Source organism: Phaenicophaeus curvirostris, chromosome 6 (assembly GCF_032191515.1).
Source record: "Phaenicophaeus curvirostris isolate KB17595 chromosome 6, BPBGC_Pcur_1.0, whole genome shotgun sequence".
Classification (NCBI taxonomy): domain Eukaryota; kingdom Metazoa; phylum Chordata; class Aves; order Cuculiformes; family Cuculidae; genus Phaenicophaeus; species Phaenicophaeus curvirostris.
In genome coordinates this window covers 43,617,766-43,635,897 of record NC_091397.1, presented here as the reverse complement: position 1 = coordinate 43,635,897, position 18,132 = coordinate 43,617,766, and the positions used below count along the sequence as shown (strand labels likewise).

Below are 18,132 nucleotides of genomic sequence, written 5' to 3'. Positions count from 1 at the left end.
ACCTTGTTTTTGGTATCCCGGTTGATGGATGTGCTAGAAATAAGAAGCATTACTATTACTGCAGTGGAAAACTAAGCTGACCTCTGGACTTTTCTGCAAAGCAGTAGGTAGTGTAGGTTTTATATCTCCTCTTGCATTTTCTTTCACAAGGTGTAGTGCTTCCCAAACAGTATTTTCTAAACATCACTTCTTGAGACATGTTCTTCACAGCCAGCCTGCAAGTTTGGCAAGTGGCTTATGTGTTTTGTTCTCTTCCATGGGCTCAGGGTTAGCTTTATAACAGGCCTGAAGTGAAAGCAAGTATTTTCTGTGACTAGCAGTTGGCCTCACCTCGTGGCAGCACAGTCACCTCTGGGATTTTGTTTCCTTGCTGGACGTTGAGGGTCCAGTGCTGGTTAGTACCCACCCAGACTGCAGTCACCGGGTGTCTCAGAGTTACCACCAGCGCTGATCAACCAAGCCTCTAGTACAAGCGTGCATGCAGGAGGTTATGAGGAGGTGAGGCAGACACCACCTGTTCTCACGGAACAGGAGAGAGAGGCAAAGCTACTGGGTGTGAGTCATGCCTAAGGTGTTTGTGATTTTGTTTGTAGCTATATTTGCAACAGCCCCCAACTATTACGTTTGGATTCCCTCCAGGTGCTTCTAAACTGGAGATCCTTTTGGATGTTTTTAGGGAATAAAACACTATTTTTCTTTTCTCTGTACACCATAATCTGATATTCTCTCATCCACTGCTTTAACTTCTGTCCCCAAGGAGGTAATTTTTCTGCTCTCCATCAGCATGGTGACCCCCGACTGTTTTATATTTATGCTCCCAGCAGTTATTTGGCTTACCCTTGTTTGCTGATCTTCACAGATCTGTGTTTCTTCCCTGCCTGTGGTGGTTTCTGAGCTGGAGAAATGTAACTTTAATTTTGTTTTTTATTTTATTTGCAAAAGGAGAGACTGAGAGGTCAGGTACTGAAGTGGTGTTCAATGCTTTTGTGGAAGTGGGACCAAACAGTAAAGCCTATGGGAATAACAAGGCTCAGTGCTGCAGGCTCGGAGACGCACCTTTCCTTTTGAGGTGTGTGCTACTGATGATTTTATCCCACAGCCAGAGGTGAGAAGTGCCTTCTCCATGCCACAGGCAGGAGCAGAAGTGTTTGTGAGCTGTTCCTTGCAAACGATGATGGGGAGAGACTACATCTGATGAGGTGAGAGACTTGTGTCTGAGAACCTCCCAGGCTAAGGCAGGAGCAAGGAGCAGAGGCATGGAGTTGGTTTGCTTGTTCTGAGTGTGACTTCTCTCCCTCTTTTTGCTTGAGATCCTTTTCCCATCTCACCAGACTCTCTTGATCTGAATTTACATGCGACTGCTTAAGGATCAAGTCCCTCAAAAAACTTTCAGGGATCAAAAAGTGTTTGGATTGTGACTCCTAAATGCTACCTGCCCCTTTTACTGACTGAAGCCAAAAGCAACCTGGCTGCTGGCCAGGGCGCTGATATTTGTTATTAGTGGGCTGTTCTGGCCTTTGCTTGGAGTGATATTTCAGAAAGATATTAACTGTTTTACTGTTAACCATTTTACTTTTAACCATTTGGTCCTTTGCCCGTACTCTAGGACCCTGAATTGAGGTCAGGGCAATCAATTGGGTAGATTAGTGTAGCTCTACTGCTGTCAGCTGTGGATGGGATAGTGCTGGGGTAAAGATTTCTATGGGCTCACTCAGTAACATATTAGGGTTTTTTTTATGTAAATAAATGAACATTTCATGTTTAATCTTTCCTCTGCTGTGTTACAAAGCCACAGGCAGTTGTGCAGCCTGATCAGCGGCACAAGAGCTTACACAACATCTATTTTAATATCATGAGGTTCACTTGAGACTGCAGTCATTGCAATAAGTTGTTATGGACATGATCACTTCCACATTTCTTTTTCTTGGAGAAGAGCTGAGGTTTCTTTCCATTAGTCTGCATGCCTTTGGTTGGGACTGCACTTTGTGGACAGCAGATGTTCTTCTCCAGCTTAAGGAGCCAAAAAGATCTAATGGAAGATCAAAAACATTATGCTTGTCCTATCCTCCAGTAGATGGACCCCATCTGCTCTGGGCAGTTCCCACTGGGCCATCCTCGAGCGGAGGCAGCCAGCACTCCCCATTCAACCCCTCCACCCCAGCCTTCACTGTAAGGATAAAACACAGGGTCGGTCACAAACAAATAATAATAATAGAAGTTAAGAGCATTGTGGTAAACAAGGAAGAGGACTCTTCCAGAAATCCTTTCTCTTTGGCTTTTAAAAGAAAATATGTGGTTCGTAATGTACAGTAAAAAGAAACATGTAGGAAAATATTAAACTCATAAATGCAACCCTGAAGCTGCAAGGTCAGATTTGGCATCATGAGCCCAACAAACAGGGCAGGAGCAAAGCCACCCCTTCCTCACACTCCTGCCAGCTTCAGAAGAGAAAAACACCTATGAGGAATAATGTTGGCAAGAGTGCAGCTGTGTGGCAATAGAGTGCAAGAGAAATACAAGCAAGAAATCTGCTGCGTGCAACTTGCTACTCTCTAGATTTGACAGATTGACTCCTTAATACCCTCTCTGGGAATGTCCTTTGGCATTAATCTCCACAACTGTTTTTCAGATTTGCACTCCAAGCAGAGAGATAGTCCCGCTACAGCACCTGCATCTTCCCTGAAATTCAGCATTGCCAGGGTCTGTGGCTGTCACAGCACCCCTCTTTGTTTTCTCTGTTTACTTCTCTGACCACACATTTGTGTTTTAAGACCTTGTGGTTTATGACCAGTCAGGATCAAAGCCAGCAACACTTCCAACTTTGCTGCTTTGCGCTCGTGTATCTCAAAACACAGAGGGATCATCTGCCAAGGGAACCAGAGAGTTTGTATTGAGACAAGCTGGCTTGTAGGGTGTAACCGTGACCTACAGAAAAGAGCCTTGGCAACAAATCAGGATCAGGGCCCAGAGTTTGCAAAAAGGCTCTCCTCTTGTGCAAAAGAGACCAATTTCATGTGCAGTTCTGCTACAGTTTAAACCTCCCAGACTGGTGTGAAAGGCTGACTTCTTCACGTATGGTCTCTCTCTTTCATAGGACCCTGAAGAGGAGGATCAGGAGGAAGAAGCCATCTCAGTGGATGGAGGAGAGGGATGCTCAGTGCCACTGCAGCTCTGCTTGCTGCGGAGGAGGTGGAAGGCAGCCTCAGAAGTGCTGTCTCCATGCTGGGATCTCAGGTGCCACCTCCCCTGGCACCACTGCCAAATGAGAATAAGTGAAAGGCCTTTCTTCTGGGTTGGCTTGTATTTTGGAGTGACATTTCCCAGCAGCAAGTGGAGGGGAGGAAGGAAATCTTACTTGCCTATAAAAGGATTCACTGCCTGTATCCTGCATGTGACATGTGACTGAGATGATAAGAGGGAGGAGTGGAAATCCTATAAACCATATCCCAGGGTGGGAGGCTCTCACTTTCCACTTTTCCACTCTGCCTTTGATATCTCTAACCGTCTGACAGGTCCCTTGAGCTGCTCTGAAGAGAAATGCAAGAAGAATGCACTCAAATTACAGTGACACAACTCCATTCTTTCAGCAAGCTATATATGTATTTATTTTATAGTAATTTGAACAGCAGAGAGTTTGGCAATAGTGACAGCTTTGGAAATGTGCACTCTGTGTGTGTGTGCCTGTGGTTTTTTGATCCCTCCAGCCTGGAACTCCCACTTGACATCTCGGAATACCCACCATCATGCTGTTTTTAAAGAAAGCAGGAAATTGAAATATCTCTCCTGTGGGTTCCCCAAGAACATCACGTCTTGACACCCCCCCCCATCCTGGCAGTTCTGGGGATGTGACCCAGACTGGAGGGGTTATTACCAAGCACTCAACTGCAAAGAATCACTGGTACCTCTCAGCCAGCAAATCTGCATCTGCAAAGTTTTGTTAAGCCATTGGGATTACCTGCACTTCTTTCCCATCATTGCTGTTTATTTCAAGTTATTTGGAGTTTTTTTAACCGTTTTCTCAGCAAATATTTACTGAGGCCAGGCCGTCAGCTAGCAGTGACTTTATTGGCCCAAACAGTACTCAGCAGAGGACTTCGCCTGAACCAACAAAGACTGAAGCATTTCAGCTGGGTTTGCATCACTGAAACAGCTCAGGTGATTCCTAAAGCTGCTGAAGTGAGCTGTTCTTGGGTTCATGTGCAGTGTGTCTAGCTGTCCCATTGAAACCAGCAAAACATTGGCCTCTGACTGATGAGAAAAGGACCAACTAAATGGAGAATCCTTCTAAAACCAACATCCTCCTCAGTAAGTCAGCCTATGCCTTTTACTTGCTAGTTATTTTATGCACATAGTTGGAAGAGTCAGACAATCTATTTGGTGGTTGTTAAGCAGCCAACAAGCCTGATTGTATCTCTCAACACAAAGCACGCGTGACTCCCTCTGCTCATTGAGCCAGGACTTCAATCCCCAGGAGTATGAATTTGGGTGCTGTGCAGGGCAAGGACGTCAGTCCCACATGCCTTGCTGTCAGGGCTTATGAGGAAGCAAAACAAGAGAAGAAAGTGGGAACTAGCTTTGCTATTGTCCCAAAGAAGCTCAGCAAGATGGGAAAGGACATTGCAGAGTGACAGCCCGGGGCAGCTGTCTGCTGTTTTCGCTGAAACAACTGAGCTAGCTTAATAAATTCCCTGTGTAAAAAAATATATCTATAAATTTTGCCTTAGTAGAACAATGCAGCTGCTAATGGGGCTGGATGTGACCAAATGAAATGCTGTAATGCTCTCTAATCCCATACCAAGCTGTGACGCCTTTCTTTGCAAAGAGTGACTCTACTTGAACATATGTGTGCGGGTGGGCATACGTACATGTACGTGAACACATACCTATAGCTTTATAATCCTGGTGCCAAGGGGTAAGACCTGAGGCAGGGGGGAGCCACCACCACTACACGATCATGAACTGGCAGACGTAGGGCAGCTGGTCTCTGCACTTCTTGTCGAACCACTTGCCCACCGCGGCCCCTGACAAGGCTGCACAGTTTTCCAGCTTGCCGCCGTCTGGCTGGGTGGTAATTTCAGTCTCCCAGTTCTTGTAGCGAATGGGGCTCCCCGTCATGTCGACCCACTTGCCTTCCGCTGCCATGTCGTTGAGGCCCAGCCAGATCTCCACCTCGGAGCCGATACTCTTGCGCATGTAGTCGTAGAGGGCATCATTCTCCTCCCCGTTCTGGGGGGTGCTGAGCGTGCCACCCTGGGAGATGCAGTTTTCACTGGCCTCGTGGTAAGTCTTGGTCTCCGAAAATGCCAAGAAGCATTTTAGATGAATTTTGGTGCCTTTCAGGCAAACTGAGAGGTTATCACGGGAACAGAACAAAAAGACAGAAAGGGTATTGGTTTTAAAACCAGGACCAACAAATGCAGCAGCAAAACTACAAAATTCATTTCATAGGCTGCACAGCAACCCATGGTACAACCCACAGCAGCACATGAGTCCCAGAGGCCCTCTCTGTTCCACGTAGGGCATGGTTGTGGGGATATGCCCTCCCCATCTGCAAAATGTTGGGAAAAATGGTTCTCTGGGTGCACCTGCCACCCTTGTGGGCTCTGACTCCGTCAGAGCAGAGGCGCAGTGTGGTCCTCATGCTCCTTCCCCTGGCTTCACTCTTCTTCAGCTGCTCCTATGCTTACTCTGATGAGTTCCTTGGAGTTAAGGTTTGTGATGGACAATGCCAGGTGTTGGAGAATTTTGAAAAAAAGTCTGTAATGCCAATTCAATCATCTTAATTATGCAAGCATGAGGAAAATGTCTTTTTTAATAGGCTTTGATCAGAAGTATCGTGCTTTCATAGCTTGAGGGCTTCAGAGGAAATATCTACTTGCCTCTGATTTTATTTTTAAGAATAGCAATTTATTTTATTTTTCCTTTAAAGCTCTAAATCTTGAGATCACAGGGTACTTCAGCCAAACAATGACTAATCAGAGTCACACATTAATATTCAAACCAATTACGTCTCAATGAATGTGAGTTTGGAACTAAAGCCTTGATTTTGCTTGTGTTTCTTTTCTTTTAAGGATAAAAGTCTCCTTAACTTGCATTTACATCTTATTTCTGTTTTGTGTTCTGCAAATCCCTCTCCTGTTGATGGTGTTTGCAATGAATAACTGTGAAGCATGGCTAAAAGATGGACATTTTAGGACTGTCCTCCATATGTGTTCAATTAATCATGGTGGGACTGACCTCCTGTGAGGCAATACCATAGTATGTATAAGAGACCAGGTAACCATTTCAATGAGGTTCAGACAATAGACTAAACTACATTCGACAGACTAATGCATTACCAGTCCTCCTGATTCATAAAGGAAAGTGAACATCTGGCTTAATCTCATTGAAATATCCATTGCTTTACAAATGGGAAGCTCTAGCACGTGAAGAGGGGAGCCTTACACTGCACAACTCATGTCATTAACTGCCTGAGGAGTTCCAGCTGCCTGGAGGAATTGCAGTGAGCCCACACTTTGCTTTGATCCCCCAGCTCATTCCCTGGGATGGACTCTTGCTGCGGGGTGTTTGGGCATCTCTTGTTAAAAATGTAGAGCAATTGTAGCTGCTTTATAAGTAGCTCTGCTCTCAAAGCAAAAGCCATTCCTTCTTCAGCAGTCCTTTACCTGTCTGGAGTGCTTGTTTCTCCTTCAGCAGCGCAACCTCCTGAGAGATATTGTCAATCATGGCCTTCAGGTCTTCAATCATTTTGAGGCTCACACCATCTGTTGGAAAAAACAAGGGAGGAAAATAAATGTTGGCAGCGCCCCCAGGAGAGGCAGCTGAAGCTGTTCCTGTCATCAAAATTTCCCATTTATCTACCCCTAGAGAAAGGCAAACTAAAGGGATCCACAAAAGTCAGTGTCTGTCCGCTTGCACATCCATCAGAGTGAGCGTTTTCTCACTAGCCTTGTTCAATCATCAACACATTTTCCCCAGTTTGGGTTTCAGGACTTTGCACCCCACGGAGCTTCATGGGGCTGGGTAGCCTCCCCTTGAGCTGCCACTGTAGTGCCTGGAGTAGGGTTGGGAGAGATGCGCACATGAACATTAAAAGCCACAATGGAGTGTCTTGTGATGCAGGCGCAGATCTCAGGAAAGTACCACAGCCCTTCCAGCCTCTTACTACTGAGCAACAGCCTGGGAGGTAAAGCATTTTCCGGCTGATGCTCATGCCATCCCCCAGGTCATCACAGCTGCTTCTGCCCCACCTCTGCCTTCAGCATCCCTGGTGCAAACATCAAAAAAACTGGCCAGAGTTGCTCTCCTGCTGCAAGAAGATGCTTCCTTGGACATGAAGTTGATCGCAGCCTGCTTCTAAAGCTTACATCTTGCTAGGCAAGTCACCTCTGCAACAGCTCCAAACAGCTGTTAATCAGCACTTGGATTTCTCTTGTCTAGGAGTGAAAGGACCATTATGCCTTGGAGGTGGTGGGAGATGGGACTGAGGGGTTTGTATTCATTAAGCTCTCTCGGCTGCTTCTACTGTTTTTCCCCTCCTGTCATAAGCAGGTGGTAGTTCTCATGGGATGGAAGGAAAGGGGACAGTTTGCCCATCAACACAGTAGGACGGGCTTCGGTGAAGGTCAAGGAGACAGGGAGCCAAGGCATCAAGACGGGTAAGTGGGGAAGCAGCTTGGAAGCAGACAAAAACCACCAGCCCAAAGATTACATGGTGCTATGAATCTGAAAAGCCAGACACACCATGGGGAGGGCATTAAGCTGCTTTACTCATTGCTCAATTACCTTTAATGAATTCACTTAACACTGAGGCACTAGTTATTATTTTGGTGCCTTTGATGAAAACACTTTGTGGGAAACAGCTAATTAATACTGGTTTGGGTTTTTTTAACATGAAAGCCTGTTCTGCAGCTGAACAAATGTCTCTTAGGTTTAAATAACATCCAAAGTCCGTGGCAAGATGCCACACATGCGTCTTGCTGGGACAGCTCCTTACGTTGTTCCAGCTGAATTTGGTGGTTTGTTCCCATCTAGGTTTGTTCCCTGCCACATGAGATGACAAATCACCATGACAGCTACCTAAGCACCCTGTCCCTTTTCACCACTTCATTTCCAAGCCCTGGGCCACAATGTGTTCTTAGCATATTCTCTGGGATGCACAAGGAGATCCTGGAGTGGTTCATTTGCACTTCAGCTGCAAAGCGGGTACCTAAGCTACATAAAAAAAAATTGAATTTTCTATATAATTGCCACAGGATTTTGTCTCCACATTGCCGTTTCCTCAAGGTTCACCTCCCGAAATGTGTGATTAAGGCTGTTACAGCTTGGGTTTGCTGTGACCAAAGCCAGCGCGGGGGTTGCCAAGGCTGCCTGTTGAAGCTGGAGTGGATCCTTGTGCGGCTGACTCAGAGCAGGGGGATTAAGTGTCAGCACGGGCGAGCTGAAAAGGAGACTCCCAGAAGGATGTGGATCACAATAATCTGTTGGTTTGAAGGCCTGGCCAGTAATGTATCTGATGCTGCAAATGGGAGCTTTCTCACATTTTTCCTTGTTCTAATTATATGCTAAATAACAATCAAATCTCTCTCTACTTCCTTCTTTTTGATTATTTAACTACTGCATGGAATTTGGACCTCTATCTGGTTTGCTTAGCCTTGTCTGGGCCAGCATCATTCAGTTGGTTCTCATGCGAACAGGTTTCTGTCCCCTCGCAGGTTGGACATCCCAGTGTCTGTCATCAAGCCTCCCCAGCCACTGGTATTTCTTCTGACACCAGGCATTTCCCTGAATGTACCAGACAGAAAAGTCATTACATATCACAGTCTGTCTCTCAATCAGAGCAGGGAATTGAACAAAACCACACTGGGTTTCTATCAGTGTAAATATTCAGAGGCGTTTTCTGGGAAGAGCACCTGAACTCTAAGATTACACGGAAATTTTGGGCAGCCTTAGGAGCAGCCCCCTACGGCCGATTTAAGCATCCAGACTCAGATGGCCAGCTCCAATTACCTTAAAAATACCCAAGAGCTACACAAAGCTCTTTAGCTTGGAGAGGAGGCTGAGGGGAGACCTCATTGCTCTCCACAACTACCTGAAAGGAGGTTGTAGAGAGGAGGGAGCTGGCCTCTTCTCCCAAGTGACAGGGGACAGGATGAGAAGGAATGGCCTCAAGCTCCACCAGGGGAGGTTCAGGCTTGACATAAGGAAAAAAATATTTCACAGGAAGGGTCATTGGGCACTGGAACAGGCTGCCCAGGGAGGTGGTTGAGTCACCTTCCCTGGAGGTGTTTAAGGGACAAGTGGATGAGGCGCTGAGGGACATTGTTTAGTGTTTGATAGGAACGGTTGGACTCGATGATCTGGTGGGTCTTTTCCAACCTGGTGATTCTATGGTTCTATGAAAGGTGCTCCCTCCTGTGCCCCAGCACCTCGCCTCAGCTGTGACCAAGAGGAGCCCCCCAAGGCTGGTGGGTCCCAAGCCTGGACCCCATGTCTTCCACCTCGCCTGCACACCTTTCTGGATGAGACCCATGGGGCTGTTGGAGGTGGATAAATCCCATCTGCCCTCCCAAGACATTAGGGTTTGGGGAGAGTCTGCTGAACTGATGCATCTGGGAAAATCACTGGAGAGCAATTTGATGGGGAAAAAAAAAAACAATAGCAGGCAAAGTGAATGTGCTATCTCAGCATTTTCTAAATGCGATGGTTTGGCTTTTTCATGTTGAAACAGCACCATTTTTTTTTCTGAAGCAGATCCAAATGTAAGCAATAATTACAAAAAAAAAAAAGAAGAAGAAGAAAAGAAACCAAAACATAATAAAATCCCAAAACAAATAAAAGAAAAATAAGAGAAAAAGCTTGGCTCAATTTATCATTTTCTTTTCTAACACTTGTGGTTTGGCTATACATATTAAAAAAAAAATCTATCTCAACACCCCCAGTGTTTTCCCCCTGCCTGACTCTTCCTGGCAAAGGGCAGGGGGTGAGCCAGGACAGGGGTGCTGGGGTCTGGGATGGTGCTGGAGATGGGACAGAGACATCCTACTCTCACCCAGCGTAGGAGTGGGTGAGCCCCAGCCCCTGTGGTGTGTGACTTTGATGTGACAAGGGGCTGCGGCAAAGAGGAGCCTCAAAGGGAATTTTTAGCACATTCCCCTCTCTTTCCCCACCTCTGGTGTTGGTAAAAATCAGAAAAAAAAGTTAACCAAGAGATGCTGGAAATTTCCAGTAAAGGAAGGGGAGCTGGACTCGCCACAGGGCTGGATGCAGCTGGCCAAAAAATGCCAAGTTTGGGGTATTTTGTTCTTTTCCCTTAAGAAAACTTGACCTCTGCTTTGAAAAGAAACCCTGAAGCTATCCAGAGAAAATTGATACCAACTGTTTCAGATGGCTTGATTTTCAGAAAAAACAATGTTGACCCCCTTCCCTCTGAAAAACGTGTTTATAGTATGAGCCTAAGTTTCCTGTCAGAAAGGTGATTTTTCTTCCACGCACCTGACTTCCTGACTTTTCTCCCACATGCTTATCATCAGTGGGTTACAAACAGCAGTTCCAGTGACAAAGAGAGAAAAATAAGATTTCTCTAAGAAGCTCATTTCTCCCTCACAGTATTTCTGGTACGAGCAATGCATATATGTACCCTGCACCAACCCAAGAACGTATTTTTACTCTAGAAAACAGCCACAGACGTGGAACAAGCAGCTATGCAGGGATTTCATAGAAAGATCTAGTGGAAGAAAAAGGAAAAATTTCTCAAGGATGGGATGAGTCGAAAATAGTACAGAGAGCAGCACGGCCAAGTGGATTCCTGGGATGCTTCTTCCTCGCTCCCTGCTTCATTCCAAGCAGCCAAACGCCCGCCAGAAGCTGTTTAACCCCACGTGATCGCAGCGGAACACATCAGACAGGCAGCCTCACACGCTGGCAGGCTGCAAACTTACCTGCCTTCTCCTATAATTAATGTGCATTGAGTCTGAGGGACAAAGGATGGGACAGTAGAGAAAAAAAAAAAAGAGAAGGGGGGAAAAAACCCACTAGGGAAAAGAGTATTTAAGCATCTTTTTGTGCACATTGCCCTTTGGTAAACCTAGGTAGTTGATGCTCATGTATGGCTTGATGTACTCCAGGGGCAAGTGTTTTAAAATGAAGATCCATGTTGATATTGAATGGATTATGTACTATCTGCCTCCTCTTGGCTTCAAATCTACAACAGCAGTTTGTCATCTGCCACTTATCTGCCTCTGAAAAATGAAAGAGAAGGGGTAAGGGTAGCAGAAAGGGAGATTTTAGTAGAGGAGAAGTTTGAGGCGAAATTTAGAGATAACATAGAAAATACGCTGCTTGCTGAAGTTCAGACCAAGCTGTCCCAGCACATTTATTCAAGGTAGGAACCTGCCAAAACCATTTCAATATCCTTGCTATTTTTCCAGAAGGGCTATGCAATCATTCTCACAGCAGGGAAGAAAAAACACGTCAAATTAGGTTTTTAGGTGCTTTTAGAAAAGTTTAATTAAAGCTCTATTAAATGCTGAAATGACTGGGTTAATTGCATCCCCCTTGAAGCCCCTCCTGGCAGGGAAGGTGCCGCTGTTCCTTACCTTTCTTGGAAGCTGCTGGTTTCTGTCGGACTTTGCCATTTTGCTGGCTGGAGACCTGGGCGAGGGAGAGAAGGCAGAGGAGCAGGCAGGCTCCCCGGAGCGCCATGCCGCTGCTGTCTGATGTCGAGTGGAGTTGGAGCAGTTTTGCTCTGCCCTCCGACAGCCTTGGATCAGTCAGAAATGGTTGTCCCAGAAAGCTGCCCGCTGAGCCCTGGCCAGAGGCAGCCTCCCGGCCCCGGGGGAAGCTCAAGCAGCTCCGGCCAAGGCTGAAAACATCCCAGCGGGTTTGCGTTTCTTAGCACACTGCTTGTTTTTGTTTAAAAAAAAAATACAAAAAAACAAAGAAAGGAAGGAATTTACTGAAAGTCTGCTAAGTTAAACAAAAGGAAAAGCTGTGGAATGATTTCCTATGGATTTTAGCAAACTGCCATGGGTTTGATCTCATATGGCAGCGATGGCAACAATGATGTGAAGTGCGAAACAGAGTTTGTGTGGCCAAGAGAATAGTGGGGAAACAGCCTGCCCGGGTAGCCCCACAGAGGGGCTGCCTGCGAGGGATGCTGCAAATACCAGAGGCAGAGGGGACCAACCCAATTGCCCTGGACTCCACCCAGGTGTGATGGAGATTTCTGGTATATCCCATTGCGATACCCCAGCCCAGTGCTGCTGCAGGAGGGCCAGAGAGCTTTTTTCTAGAGTAGTCCTTGCTCAAAGTGGAGGACAGATCTTACACATCAAAAATACGGCTCCATGTGGGCTTGTCCGGCCATCATTGCTTCTCCATGAGAGATGAATGAGCACCTCATCCCCATCTCTTCCCAGCTTTTCCTGGGGTTCTTTCTGGAGGGCGAATCTCTCTGCAGGGATGGCAGGCAGGTGTCAGGAAGCCCTGCCTGCTGCAGGCAGAGCTAACTTACAGCCATCCCACAGAAAACACACAGTTTATCTCCTCTGCCCCAGCGGCAATTTCTCATTTGCTCCCAGACAGCCACAGGTTGGGGGCAGTTTCCAATGCCACAGGTTTAGACATCTATTTTTGGGGCCTCTCCTCCAAAAAGGGACATGCTGGGCACAGCAGCCCTGTGGTGCACGTGGCTGCACCTTTCCTTTCTCTCAGCCCTGACTTTTAGGTTGCAAGATACAGCTTTGGGCTGTGCCCATGCAGGGCAGCTCGGTGGCAGCCCCCCAGCTGTTGGACCTGCCAAGGGCTGATGTGGCATTTGCCACTGCTTTTCCTTGCACTGGTGGCTGGGGACAGAGGTTGACTCCCAGCCCTGGGCTCACATTCTGGTTCTGGTGTTGGATTCCAGCGTAAATCACTCTCCTTGTGGTGATTCCAATTCTCAAATGTGAGGACAGGAGGATTAGCCTTACTGTGGCCATTCTGTAAGCATAGGAACGGTCAGTGCCATGGGGCTGCCTGGCAGCAGCTTCGCACTGAGACCTTGGAGGCATCTAGGTGGCATCATCCAGGGGAGCAAGACTCCTTCAGTGGCAAACATGTCCCTACCACCAGACCATGTGGTGGCTTCACATGCTTTTCATTTTTCCAAAACCACTTTCATTTCTGCAGGACAGGAAACCAAACAATGGCTCCAGAGGTTTTCACCAAACAAGAGGGCTTCTCATCACGTTGGCTCTTTAACCCTTTCCACTAACCTGGCTGGGAGCTGGAGGTATTTTGGCTCTGCTTCACCCCACTAGGGAGCAGGAAAGAGATCTCACCCCCAGCTTCTACACCTGCATCTTTGTCCCAAAAGTGAGCTAAAGGGGACTGCATTTCAGCAGACCTGGGCAAAAGCAGGGATGAAGAGAGCTGGGAAGATGTTCAACTTGCTAGTGCAGATGTCATGCTAAGAGGAACTCTGCCCTGCACCTACTTGGTGCTGGACCACTTCCCTTCCTACTCTGGCATCTCTGAGAGTCAAAATCCACAGGTGCTCTCTGCACTTAAAAGAAGTGGCATATACCAGATCCAACGCACCTTGTGGCCAGGTCTCTCAAAGCAACAAGAGACTTTGTAACAACTGGTTAATGCTTCACACCTACAACCCTGGAGTCAGGCCAAGTACCTCGGGGGTTGTGCCCCTCAAAATACCTTGGAATTTGGGTCTTCACTCAGTTTGGGGAACGTTCGGGCTTCTAAATAACCTAGAGCTGTAAAAGATGACTGGGAGGAGCTCGTCTGGGATGGGGGAAAACACATCCCATAGAAAGCTATTTTCCCCAGGTTTCCCTTGCAAGGGTCCCAGCCTGAAGTCAGCACAACCAAGGTGCTCCAAGAGCAACCCTACATCCTAAACCAAGACCATTGCCTCATTTTTTGGGTGCTGCGTTTGTTCAGCAGCTGCAGCACAAGTGGGTGATTCCTTCCTGTAGGAGGAACAGGAATAATCTGAACAAGTGGAGGAAATTCATGTAGAGAAAGGACGAGCAGTCATTTTGGAGAACAAAGTGCTCCAGACACCAGCCATTAACCTTAAATCTTTTCTGAAAAATTAACGCAAGATGCCACTCAGACCAGATAAACAGTGCTGTGGATGGAAAAAGAGCTGCTGTTGATTTAGTTTGGCTGCTGCTGTGTGACCTTGCCTCACACTTTAGCTGACTAAGGAAAACCCTGCCTTTAGATCCTACCTGAACAGAGCTCCCTTGCAGTCCAAGCTTTTGAAGCCAAGGAGGGATGGGTTTGATTTTCACTCCCCTCTACCACACACACCCAGCCCCACTCAAATTTAAGCCTGAGAATATTTACGTTGGAGATTTACTGTCCTCCCACCTAGATTATCTCAAATGGGATGAGGCCCAAGAGATGTCAAGACACCCACATACATGTAACACATTCCCTTCTCTTGACACTTGAGTAGCATTTACCTATCCAAAGTGCTCTTGGTAACATTTTCCACTTTTCCTTGGCTGCAGATTTGCTTGCCTGCCTTCACTTCGATTCATGTCCTGCCACGCTTGGGAAAAAAAAATACTCTCTGCTGCAAATGGAACAGATGGCTCTGATGTGGAGTCTGATGGTGATGCCTAACCACAGGTTTCTGGGTGGCTAGGACTGATTGTAGCCTTTCTTTTCTCCAATTCCCCAGCTGAAACAAGAAGGGCAGGGTGGCTTTCCATAAAAATAAAAAAAATCATAAAATCATAGTATCACCAGGTTGGAAAAGACCCGCAGGATCATCGAGTCCAACCATTTCTATCAAACACTAAACCATGCCCCTCAGCGCCTTGTCCACCCGTCCCTTAAACACCTCCAGGGAAGGTGACTCAACCACCTCCCTGGGCAGCCTCTGCCAGTGCCCAATGACCCTTTCTGTGAAAAATTTCTTCCTAATGTCCAGCCTAAACCTCCCCTGGTGGAGCTTGAGGCCATTCCCCCTTGTCCTGTCCCCTGTCACTTGGGAGAAGAGGCCAGCTCCCTCCTCTCTACAACCTCCTTTCAGGTAGTTGTAGAGAGCAATGAGGTCTCCCCTCAGCCTCCTCTTCTCCAGGCTAAACAACCCCAGCTCTGTCAGCTGCTCCTCATAAGGCCTGTTCTCCAGCCCCCTCACCAGCTTTGTTGCTCTTCTCTGGACTCGCTCCAGAGCCTCAACATCCTTCTTGTGCTGAGGGGCCCAGAACTGGACACAGTATTCCATTAGCCTCTCAGAGCCTGAAGGTCTGCAGCCAAGGCAGCCTCTTTGTGCACCAGCCAGCAGGTCTCATGAATCCACCCAATGGGACTAAGGTGACGTGGTGCGGTGATAGGTCCAGAACGGTGATGCTGTGGGGAAGAGCCACATAGAAGCTGGAGTTACCCATACCCAGCTCACTCCTTGCCTGGGCTCCTGCTGAAGCCCGAGGCTGCGGTGCCGGTTAAATAATGGGGATATCAATGAACCTTTGTGAGTTGGCTCTTTGGGCAGGCATCATGCCTTTGAGATCCTGATGATTCACGCTTCTTATGTAAGGGAGGCGTGGGAGGTGGATAGAGGTAAACCATTTTATTAGATGAACTAATAGGATTGGAAGATGGCAGCAAGGTTCTGGCCACGCGAACCCTTTCCCTTCAGGGCTGAAAGAGAAGTAACAAATGTCAGAGCAGAATAGCAACAGCTGGGAGGCTTGTTAAGAGCAAGCACTGAGGGAAAGAGCAACAGGTAATTCATGGAAGATTCATGGAAAGGTTAATGAGAAGGAGAAAAGCTATAATTATGCCAAGAACCCAGGGTTTTGTCCATGATCTTTCAAGTCTGTGGAATTATGAATTTTACGTCCCTATAAAAGCACTTTATTCCCTTGTTTCAAGCCCCATCAGACAGACAGTAGCTCCTGTTAGCTGTAAGGAAGCTGTTTCGAGATGAAAAGAGAGGGCAGAAGAATGTATACTTACGGAAATCGCCTCAGGGCAGCAGAGAAGCAGTCAGAAAAGTTTACGTGGCTTTGGGAAATCCAGTAAGTAGGTTGCAATGCTGAATTTGGAAGGCTTTCAGTTAGCAAAACAGTGGCTGGAATAAGCCCACAAAAGGAAGCTGGAAGCTCCTGGCAATGATGTAGACCTGTGATTTCGTGCCCAGCTGGGCAAGGAAATGGGCAGTGAGATCAGAGTCTGTTTTGATTCGGCTCCTAGGAATTAAGCAGGTACCACCAAGCCAAGAAATGAGGCAGTGACACCACACAATGGCTACAAAGTGGAAGGGTGGACTAGAGAATATAATAAAATCAAGATCAGCAATTACCAGACCTGGCTTATCAAGGCTAAATTGCTAGTCCAAAAGCAGGCCACTACAGTGCCAAATGAGGCTTACTCTTTGCCTGCAGCCCCCTCCTCTGGGAAAGCTCCTGCCTTCCCTGCTGGCACTGACAGCATGAGAACAAAGGGGAGACCTGAAAGAATCCTTAGGTGGGGCCATGCAGCTGGGTGGCTTGACCCATGGCTTGGGCAGGACACTGGGTTTCATACCTCTGCTGCCTTGACCAAATCCACTCTGCAGGGGAAAGATCCACGTCTCTGTGGGACCACAGGAACCTCAAAGAGGAACAAGAGAAAAACAGTGGTGGACAGTAAAAAACATGCTGCGAGGAAGTGGGGCTAACAGAAGAAAATCTCTGATATTCACTAGCTGATGCCCAGACTCTTGCTGGCATCATTCCTGATTTCCACCAGTATAAACAACATCAGAACAGGTTAAAATGGAAAGAGCCTAATCTATGGATTATTGTTCTTGAGACCAATCAAGAAGAAATGCGATAACAGTTCAGGAAAGGGTGGCTTTCAGAAGGACAATGATGGGGAAAAGCAAGAAGTCAGCACTTTGCCAAAACGTTATCCCCAGCACCAACTAGGAAATGGGCTCTGAGCCAAAGGAGGGAGCCTTCCCATCACATCCCATGGCAACCATGGTGAACAACCCTACCCCATGTCCACCAGGGTGTCACAGAACAGAAGGATCTGTGTTAAAGGAGATCCTAGGGCCTTAAACAAGACCCATACATGAAGGAATTGAGTTCAAGTGCCACCAGCTGTTCAAAATTCTCCTGTTTCCAAAAGGAGCTACATCGAAGGACTCACTTCCCCTTCTGCTCAGAGTATGCAGCTCCTGTGGGCTGGAGGTAAACCTGGCTGTCACCACTGTTTTGCATTTCTGCTTATTGTCCATGTCCGAAAGTCCAACCAGCCAAAGGAAGACTGTAGTCAAGTGTCTTAACATCAAAACTCCAGAGAAATCCCCAATTGTGCTAGGAAGGCTGAGCAGGCTGCATGAAAAGTGCTTGTCTCAGCATCAGCTCAAGCGAAGTCACAACTGAAATGAAATTCAGTATTTTAGGACTCACAAGCAGACAGTGTTTGGCCAGATTGTGATTTTGTTGCATGTCATTCTCACCTTTAAGCGACTGGTTTGCTTTCATATGTCTGCAGAATCCGAATTAGGGATTGGAAGAGAATTAGAGCATCAGCTTTATGAATTTCTGAATTTTTTTCAATTCAGAGAAAAGGCCGTGTGATCAGACAGCAGGAAGAAAGCAACCCATGCTCTCAAAAAGCCTCATCAGACTACAGTTGGCGTCTCTCAGGGTGGGGAGAAACAAGTAGGACTTAAATTATGTCTTTTCAACCCATAGGTTTCCAGTCCTGGAAACACCAAAGACTTACCATTTGCCAAAACATAGCCAAGAACACTTAGTGAGAGCCCTCCTCTGGAAGAGAGGGCCTGTAGGCTGATGGCTCCGAGTACCTCCAACGTCTGTGCACAACTGGCTCAGCTGCAGCCACCACCATACCAGGTGGGTGGAGGAGGGCCTTTCTACTTCAGAAAGGAGCAGAGATTCTGTTCCATTTTCCCCTCCCAAGGTATTAGCTAAGGGGCTGGATTGACTGTGGTCTTCTCGGTCTAAATCAGGGAGATCCATTCTGCAAATGGCATGACATGAAAACTCAGGGGTGCCTGTGCAGCTGATGATTTTACCCTAATCTTGAAAAAAAGATTGCAATAGAGATGTTCACAGAGCTTGAAAGACAACCACAGCCTTTTAAAAACATTCCAGTTGA

At 47.0% G+C, this 18,132-nt stretch overlaps 1 protein-coding gene across 1 annotated transcript; it reads right to left on the bottom strand.

Moving 5' to 3' along the window:
* Positions 1-3,578: 3,578 nt before the first annotated feature.
* Positions 3,579-11,853, bottom strand: CLEC3B (C-type lectin domain family 3 member B). The gene is made up of 3 exons (XM_069859989.1): positions 11,598-11,853; positions 6,666-6,764; positions 3,579-5,345 (listed from the first exon to the last, which is right to left on the bottom strand). Exons 1-3 carry the CDS (start codon positions 11,701-11,703, stop codon positions 4,945-4,947), a joined length of 606 nt encoding a protein of 201 aa, XP_069716090.1. The 5' UTR covers positions 11,704-11,853; the 3' UTR covers positions 3,579-4,944.
* Positions 11,854-18,132: the final 6,279 nt, after the last annotated feature.